The following is a 9,705-nucleotide window of genomic DNA, read 5'->3' as shown; positions in this document are numbered from 1 at the left end:
ACCCTCAGCGGCTCCGGCGGCCCGACGCGCGCCGGCGCCCGCCCGCTCGTGACGGCACCGGGAGCGGCGGCCCCGCCCCGCCGCTGGGCCCGGCCCCTGCGCCGTCCGGCCCCGCAAGGCCCCGCCGCGAGGGGCGGGCAGGGGAAGGACTGCATTGCGCTCCCTCCCGGCAGGGCTGAAATAAGCCTGTGTCGGCAGGGCCGCAGGTGCCGGGCTGCCTGCCCGCCTCAGGGCCAGCCGCCGGCCCCTTGGTGCTTTGTCATCCCCGGCCCCACGGGATCCAAACCCACAGAAACTGCGCTCGCTTGTGACATCATCTGCAGGCAGAACTGGGGATTCTAAGAAAGAACACGTCACGGGGCTGAGAGGAACCCGCATCGCGGATGTGAAGTTTGAGCCAAATAATTCGAGATAACAATCCAGAACTTTTTCTCTGCTAATAAAAACGTCGGCATGTTTCCTCCGTTTGCCCTTACTCACTTGAACTCCCACTTGAAGCCACTTGATAGCTGGATCAACCAGCTATGGCTGCTGAAAGAGCTGTGTAGCTGGAGCCAGGGCTCCATTTCTTAGTCAATCTCTATACCACGACGCTGTCAGTGAGGGACTTAACCTGCTCAAGCAGTGCCAAGTGTAATTTGAAAGACTGTAAGGAGAGGTCACAGTCCAGCTCTTGACTCATTCTGTTACATTCACATGGCACACAAATGCATAGGGAAAGGCAGGTTACTTGTGAGCCACTCCCTGGGAACTCCCTGGAGGTCTGCAAGGGGCTCCAGCGCACAGGAAACACCCTGAACTGGGGGATCTGGGAGATAACACACACAGACACACTCTTCTGGATGCCTCCCGCCAACCATGCATGACCCAGAGAGTACAGCTGCCAACTACCAACTGAGTCAGTACCAACACCACTCCACGGCAAGAATCTGAACTTGCCTGTTGCAGCTCCCCACTGCTGGAAGCTGCCTGGTCAAGTCCTCAATATGATAATTTGGAGAAGCCAGGAGATGGACCTTGAATTTTTCATTTTTCTTTCCTTTCCATCTGTCAACAGTGAAATTCCATGGAAGGACTTCTTCAAAATCACACAGAACTTAGAGGAGGCATTTTCAAGGCCTTGTCAAACATATGGGATTTTTAACATTTATCTTTGGTCATAGTTTGGCACAAAACTAATGAACACATGCCACGTTTTTAAACAAGGAGACATAAAATAGGAGTTCCTCTGCATACCACACAAACTTAAAGCCATCCTCTCATAAAAAACATTAAATATTCTTGGCCAGAACAGGCTAGAAAGCACGTAGACACTGTCACTAGCACACTCTGATTTCCATATAGAGCTTGGCAACATGAAGAAGCATAAAACATCATGGTTTATCTGTAGCTAATTATAACTGATTATCAGAAGGGAGCTGTGTTTGAGTAGAGGTACTTTGAGAGCTGCCCCAGGACACTTACCAGGTTCAAGACTACTCAATATTTTCCTCAAAGATGTAGAAGTGTGTATAAACTCACTGCTGATTATATTGTGGAGAACACAAAAGCTGGCACTATGATGAACTAAAGAACTGGGCCATCACAAAGGAGTTCTGGAATAGCTGGTACAGTATACTGTTCACAATTATTATTATTTTTTTTATAGCCAAATCTCAGGTTATACATCCAGGAAAAGAACACAAAGCTGCACCTTGGGCACTGGGGAAAGAGCTGTCTGAAAAACTATTGACTCTGAAAAAGGCATCAGGATTGTAATGGACAAGGAATTGAACACAAGATCCCAACTTACCACTTGTCACAAAATGCAACATGAGTCTCGGAAGCACATCAACAGTGTACAAAGAAAGAGGGGATTTCACCCATACGTAGATCACTGAAAAAAACCCAAACAACATAAAAGGGAATTTATCTCCTTCTTAAAAGATTACAAATATGTGAAGTGACTAAGGAAGACAGGCATAACACAAGATTTCAGGAAGTCAATCCATGCATTTCATCAAAAAATATTAAGGCCACACTTACCTTCCCCCCCGCCAAGTTTTAAATGCATTCCCAGCAAGAAAATACAACCTAGGACCATCCTCTTTCGCAGAGCCATCCCCATCCCTTCTTCTGCAAGTGAAAGCTGAAGTCAAATCCTGATCACCAGACAGACTTGCACTTTTGAAAGCAGGACTACTAGCTGTTGGTACACACTATCAAAAGAAAACATTTTATGCCCTTTTCAAGAGCAAGTGCCTTTCTCTAGCGTAAAAGCCTTCACAGGAGGTCACACCAGATAAAGGGTGTCAAACTCTTACCTAGACTGCTAATATAAAGTGGGAAGGGACACTTCACCAGATGCCGAATCTCAGCTGATAAAGGGCTTTATGTAGTTTCTGCCTTTATACTGAGCAATGCAAAAGCTTACACATCTTACAATGACTCCCCTCAGCACGCTATTTACCTCCATCTTCCTTAGCATGCCAGAGACCTGACAACCTCCAACAGACTTCTTCCCACTCAGACTTCCAGAAGCCATCCTGCTATAACCATTAGAGAGGTATGACTGACACAGAATCAAAAGCCCGAGATTCAAGGGCAGTATCTAACAAGTATTACATGTCTGTGACCTACGTACCAGAAAGACTTTAGAACTTCTCCCACTGAAAGGGCCTCAAAGATTCCTGCCATGAACTAACAAAAAAAGTCTATATTCCTCATCCTTCATGATAATGACAGACAACACACTTCCACAGTAGCACAGTTCTCATTAGAACATACAAATTACAAGCCAATTCCTATATTCACTATTTTTCCCTAGCTTCTTTCAAAGTAATAGTACCAATAATGCAAAACCAGAATTCTCTTCCCCCAGAGCATCAACCAAGTCATTGTGGAGTATACCACTTACCGAAATTGACAATTTTCTGCAGATGCCTGCAGCAAAACTATGCCAGAAATAGATAACTCAGCATGCACATTTGGAAAAAGGATCTTAAGGTTTCTGGTTACTATTCTGTCAAGTACAGTTCAGGACTGAAACTAAAACTGTCATGCTCTTCAGCTTTAAACAATGAGATACAGATTTAGAATAAATACACATATTTTAAATGACCACATATCAAGCACTGAGGCAGCATGAGGACTTGTGAAATTCATCATGATAGCAAAGCTGCTACAGTTCTGTATTTCTAAGTTTTCCAGCCAAAGGTTTAAACAACAGATACTGCTTACCACCTACATTCTGTGATTGCAATTTTAGAAGATGATTGCACTTAGTGCTCTTCTTAGGAGCAGAAGGTGTCAGTCTAGTTTGTTTCAGGCTTCCACTGAAATAATGAAAAAAGTCTTTAATGAAAAAAGCCTTTAATGAAAAAAGCCTATCATCTAACCTGCTACTCCCCAGAAATTTGGAAGTGAAGAGAGAATACACAACAAATTTCTTATGCCAACCATTGAATAATGAACCCCTTTGTAATACAAACACATACATTCTGGAAGCAGAAAAACTTTCAAAAGTGCATACTTGTTAAATGCCAACCCCTTTCTCTCTCTTTTTAATAGATGTGAACATGGGACTTCATTAAACAGATTCTGTAACATTAAACAGATTAAACAATGTGCTTAGCTTCATACTAACTTGAAAGAACAGATTTCATGACCTAAAGAATTTTCAAAACCAGAATAAATAAGTATGGCCTATTTTTTATCCGAATAAACATGCGGGTCGTTCTGCTGTATGTGTTTACAACTACATAAATACAAATACAGACCATGGAGAGAACACATTAACTGATGAAACCAGATGCAGCAATGCAGACAGGTCCTAACACAGATGGAGGCAGTCTGCAACACGAATCTCAACAGCACTCAATACCCTTTGACTCTGCCACGGTGTAAAACAAATAGAAGAAACTACAGCAGCAGAGAAAGGGTTCTGTATACTGTCCTGTACTTACACAACACAAATTATTAGCACTGCATATAATTGTGATTCTAAAACCAGTAAGTGCCTTTTGGCACCATTTCAACCTTTTGCTCTCCGCTGTCCAATTTCACAGATTCAAACACATTACATGTTCAATCCCGCAAAATCTACCACAGACTAGAAATAAGTATTTTTTAATAAAAGCCAGTGGTGTGCTACAAAGCACGAGACTTAAAAATACCAATATATTCTAATTAAAACACTTTGTGTGTAAGGAAAAAGCTGGAATCATATACACAAATTTGTAGTACTTTGGGCTTTCTGTTAATGAAACTAATTCTTTTTCACACAAGAAACATTAATAGCTCTCAAGTAGGACAGTGCACAGAAGCCCAAGACAATTACATAATTAGTCATTTTTAGACAGAATGTTATGTTACACAGTACTGCACTGAACAATGACAGTCTCTCGAGCGAGTCAGTATTTTGATCCATATTATATGCATATTTATACTGCCCAACCAGCTTTATGAACCATTAGGAAATTTCAACACTAGGACTCCACTGTATCAAAACACATATTCTGTTAAATTAACAGAATGTCCAGTAGCAACACTACATTTAAATGTATCACTTGATCTTCACCAGAAATAACTAGTTAAAACTAACCAGTTGTCTGCTCTTTTCCAAAAGGAGCTGCTGCAGTGCCGTTAGGTGAGACTTAAATGATTACAGCTAAGAAAGCCTATAGCCTACTCTCAGAGCACAGACTATGGAAGAGTCCTTGACTACTAAACCCACATACCATTCCCACTCTTCTCCCTGACATTTAACTACCTGCCAATAGGCTTTGAATTTATTTTTACTCCCTTTTTTAATGTCTTTCTTTTTCCCCAAAGGGAGAAGGCTTGTGAGTAAAAGCTTGAAATTAGAGTGCTATAATTAATACTCTTACAATATTTATATACAATTTATCTACTGTAACTATAATACACAGTATTTATACAGCACCAATTTATCATTTTAGTATATGTAAAGAGATAACATGTTAACTAGGGAAAACAAAGTATGTTTACAGCACTTCGACAAATGAACTAGCTTTCACTTAATCGACAGAACATGAAAATGTGAAATCGGTGTTGATTTATGATTGCAAAAATAAAATCCTACACATACAAGGAATATAAACACACTTTGCAGTTGCTTAAGGCAGACAGAATTAAATAATCAACACACACTCATTCACTCAAGTCATCAGTTTTACAAGCGTAAGTGTTGCTTGCATCTGTTCAGACTAAATGTAAATCAGCCACATGGCCGTAAGTTTTAGCCAAGAAGTTACTATGACTCTCTCACCTCTCCTATTTCCTAATCTTTTTTCTGATCACCTTGTCTGAAGTTATTCAAATTTCCCTATGTAAGAGCTATAGTACCATTTATTTCTTCAGACACACTGAAGAAAGGAAAAAGAAACATTCTTCAGAAACAAGTTCTCAAACAGAACCAGTAAGTATTGATCACAGTCGTGGTTTAAGCACTATTTAATGCTTGTTACCCCCATAAACCCTGCTTCCTTACCAGGGTGGGGCAAGAGAGACTACCTGATAGATGTCATCTGTCTTGACGAATACTGTCATACCTCAGATAGATCTGCCACAGCCATACTTGATCAAAGGAATGCAAAACAATAGTTCCCTCTTAATTTCTTTGCTTTTTCACTTCAGTTTTTTTATAACATATGAAACTATATGAAATTTGACAAAGCACTAATATTCTCAAGAAAGAGCAAGTATTAAGAAGTGTATAGCAGGAACTAGTTACCATTTAAGTGAATGAGAATTTGAGTATTTTATACCCATAAACAAGAACCAAAGATTTCAGAGAGAAGTGACAAAGTAAAAATGAGAATACTGCTTACACAAAGTAGAAAGTAAATCTGTGGAACACTACTATAAACACAATAAAGTCCAGTGGATTAGTATTTATACAATTGCTTGGAAAATAATGCAGAAAGACCATTCAGGGTCATCTCAAGAGGAACTCACGTACTGCTGTAAATACTTCTAGAACATAGTAATAGCTGCCATGGTTTCCTCAACTGCTGGCCTGAGGAACACCTTTCTCACCCATCCAAAGATATACAATTAGCTACAACCAAGCATCCAGCTTTCAAGTCATTGATTAGGATAATGCTAGAGTTCTCTTGGACTTGTGTCAATACAATAAAGAAGACAGACTACTTGAAAGATAAATCAGACATCTTTTAATTTAGAGTAACCAAATGTAAACCCAGTTGCCCAACAAGACTAGACAGTGCTAATAACCATTTACATCAATCACCACATTAAAGGGATTTGTAGCAAGAGGAAAGAGATGCCATCCTTGTACATATGGGACTGGAAAAACATCACTGCTCCTACCTGTTAGTGCAGGTTTATAGGGCAGCAAACCTACTGGGGTGGAAACAGCTTGCATACATTTCAGAACCTCATTCAACTCAAACAGCTCTATCCTGAGGTATCCTCTGGGATACCAGTTGAGTGAACTCCAGTTTCATATCTTGTGTCATGTGAAATAGTAAACATGTTCAGAATTAGTGAAACCACAAAAGACAACTTCACTTCAAAACAGAATGATAACTTCTGCAGCTTACTCTAGATTTTATGTATTTTATTGCAAGTGCATGACAAGTCCCCATTTTGGCCAGAACTTGCAGTTCTACACTTCTCTTCATTTTAACATTTAAATGCACATCCAGGTCAATCTATTGGAATACTCAGGATTGGGTACCTTCCAGGAAATTACTGTATAAAAGGATGCAGCAGATAGTCTTCTTCCTTTAGTCTCTGTTTTGTGTAAAGTACTGATGAGCCCTGATTTCCCACGGCTGTGTCTCTTCATGGGGACTTCAGTATCCTTTCCTTCCTCTGAATCTTGCCCTAGTATCCAACTGAAAATTGAAATCAATATATTAAAAACATGCATTTTACAAAAGAAATGCTTTAGAGTGCTTGTGAAGTCTTGGCACTTCATAACATCAGAACAAAGCCCAAAATACAGCAGAATTTACTGTAAAGAAAATTAGTGATGTAGCCAACAAATCATGGGGTTCTTCCAATGAAAAAGACATTGTATTACCTTGAATTTCACTTGAAATTAAAAATATGTGATATGCATTCTCTGTAATAACACAAATGACAGAACATCATAGTGGGGTGGCAAGGAACATGGAAAAACAAGGTAGTGTCCATCTGCTTAGATCTCTTTTTCCAAACTTAACTGATAAGCTGAAGGAGCAAAATTCAGATTGGGTTGAAGTGGGAATCACTGCAAACATCAGTGAGGAAAAGGGTAACTTAAATACAAGAAGTTTCTAGGGGGAAAAAAAAAGCCCAACAAAACACCAAACCACAGTAAAAAGTGAAATAATATTCAGCTTGTGAAATCTGTGGGTTTATTCTTGGCAGTTACAAAAAAGCCATTTAATGGAAGCAAAAAATTGCAGTAAAGCTAAAATAAAAGCTACAGAGCGCACTTACACAAGCTAAACTGCAAGTTCTTTGCCAGTGCAGCAGAAAAACATATTTTGATCTTGGGAAAATTCTTCTGACTTTAGTCAGTCTTGTAGACAGCAGCTTCAGACCGCAATTCAGCTGTAATCAATCTAATATCTGAGGGTGGGTATTTTACCACCATTAACTAACCTTCCTTCAGAATTCCAGCAAAATTTGTAAAGAGCTAAACTACATGATGACATAGCTTGTCCAAGACAAGCAGCTTCTACTCTAAACCTTAATCCTACTTCAACGTCTAAAATAGTAGGGAAATAAACTTCAGTACAAGACATTACATTTCCTTAGAAAGAAAACAGAATCTAGGTAAACCCCCTAATGGTTTTAGCATACTATAAATTACATCTGCATTTAGCATCTAACTTGGTTTTGGATACTCTCAGCCTCACTATTATGCCAAGTATCAAATGCGGCAGAGCAGGATTATTGAAATTTACAGAGGTCACAGGGCAAGAAAAATGTCACTCATCAGCCTTAGAATTTGGAGCAGTTAAACACAACCATGTAAGAGCCAGGCCTCTTCCTGCATGACAGGAGACACTTGGCTAGAAACTTAGTTTCACCAGGTTCCCTTCGCAATCTACAGACAGAAATACAGGCACATCATGTAATGGTATCACTGCTGCAACATATACATATATATATATATATATATATCTCAAATATATATTTCAAGCATTAAATACACAGAGTTTTTTTCCTGTCCACAGAAATAATAATAACTTGTCACTATGTATTAATACAGTTTATATATGAGGGGTACGAAATGCTGCTACAACTTTAATAAAAATACAGAATGGAAGAAAAATTTTAGGTACCATTTTAGCTGCATGTTCTTCATTATGCACCACACTGCCTACAAATAAAAGTGAGCCCAGAACTACTTATGCTTAGAAAGTTTTGATACTACCTTTACAACATCCTAACCCCTTTTTAAATGTTGTGGAAACAACCAACACGTTTCTGGATAAAATAGGGGAAACTTCATCTAATTACATTTTTAAAACTGTCTTCACACTATCATACTTAACGGCTCACTGTTAAAAAAAACCCAAACTGTTACTTATTATGAACTCAAGTCCTCTAAGAAAATGAAGAATAGTGTAATTTGAATGCAAGAGCCAGCTTCATCAGTGAAAGCCTTTTTTTCAATAGCACAACCTCTTCACTTAAATGTTCTCCATACAGATCTCTTCCAATGACCTCAAACAAAAATTAGCTTGTCAGTATCTTATCTCACAATTACCTGACCTACTAATATTGCCTAAACCAAAGCTTTAATAAAAACAATAGCAAAAATGCCTCATTTACCTGTCACATTCTAAGCCTAATTCAAATATGCATTTTTCCAACTCTTTTACACTCTGCTTTCTCTTCAGATGTATAGATGTACAACATCCGTATTTTTGAAAAGACTTCAATTGCAAGCCTTATTCTGCTACATGGCATCAGTTTTACCGATCTGAGTGCTCTTCTTCAGAAAACAGGCCGCTAGCAGGAAACGCACCACAAACACTCACCATCGATCTTTTGCAAGCAAAAAACGTCATTTGCAAACTTCTACAGTGTCCTTCCCTCAAGCACTGCTTCGGGCTTTTATTTTCCTGTGAGACGAAAAACAAAGGATTACACACTTAAACGGATCGCAGAAGCTTCTCAATAAGACATCGAACTACTTCACGAGAGGTTTACTCGGGATTTTGTCATGGTACGGTGATTCGCGCCTTCTTCTAAAGTCGCCATTTCTTAACTTTCTTAAAACCCAAATTAAGGGGTTTGACAGAGGCCTCGGGGAAGGACCCTGAGCGGGTCTCGGGGCACCCTAAGCCCAGGGAGGCGACTGAAGCACCAGCAGCAGGACCGCGAGCCCTATCCCGGGAGAGCGGCAGCGCTCACCTGCAGGACGCAGGGGCTCTCCAGCAGACACTGCCGCAGGTCCTCCCTCACTCCCCCGCAGGCCTGTCCGTCCTCTTCTTTATCCTCATAGTACTTAGGCATGGTGGAAAAACAGGCTCTATACCTCGCTGCGGCCTACCCAGGCATCACTACCAGCACCGGCCGCCATGCCGGGCGCCCTTAGCCCTATCCCGCTTCCGGCGGTAGAAAGGAAGAGGCGGGGTGGATCCCGGAAGCAAACCGGGGCGCTTGCGTCACCGACGTTACCGGAAGGCTGCTGGTGCGGGGGGTGGTAGCGGCCCGAGCGCCGGGTGAAGCGAGGGT

General features: G+C 40.6%; 1 protein-coding gene across 1 annotated transcript; it reads right to left on the bottom strand.

The window, feature by feature from the left end:
• Nucleotides 1-6,153: 6,153 nt before the first annotated feature.
• Nucleotides 6,154-9,599, bottom strand: LOC134168644 (cytochrome c oxidase assembly factor 5). Its single transcript, XM_062628564.1, has 3 exons — nucleotides 9,382-9,599; nucleotides 9,006-9,089; nucleotides 6,154-6,863 (listed from the first exon to the last, which is right to left on the bottom strand). Exons 1-3 carry the CDS (start codon nucleotides 9,481-9,483, stop codon nucleotides 6,822-6,824), a joined length of 228 nt encoding a protein of 75 aa, XP_062484548.1. The 5' UTR covers nucleotides 9,484-9,599; the 3' UTR covers nucleotides 6,154-6,821.
• Between the last annotated feature and the right edge of the window lie 106 nt (nucleotides 9,600-9,705).

The sequence above is a fragment of the Pezoporus occidentalis genome, unplaced genomic scaffold (assembly GCF_034315485.1).
Source record: "Pezoporus occidentalis ecotype Australia unplaced genomic scaffold, CSIRO_AGI_Poc_V1 ctg32, whole genome shotgun sequence".
In the NCBI taxonomy this organism is placed as follows: Eukaryota; Metazoa; Chordata; class Aves; order Psittaciformes; family Psittacidae; genus Pezoporus; species Pezoporus occidentalis.
Note: the sequence above shows the minus strand (reverse complement) of the source record. Positions and strands in the feature narration are given on the sequence as shown.

Bases quoted from the DNA above. Each gene is read 5' to 3' on its own strand.
- LOC134168644 (XM_062628564.1), bottom strand. From the start codon at position 9,483: ATGCCTAAGTACTATGAGGATAAAGAAGAGGACGGACAGGCCTGCGGG. The intron at 9,090-9,381 runs GTGAGCGCTGCC...TTCGTCTCACAG, and splicing joins AGAGCCCCTGCGTCCTGCAG to GAAAATAAAAGCCCGAAGCA. The intron at 6,864-9,005 runs GTGAGTGTTTGT...TTCAATTTTCAG, and splicing joins TTGCTTGCAAAAGATCGATG to TTGGATACTAGGGCAAGATT.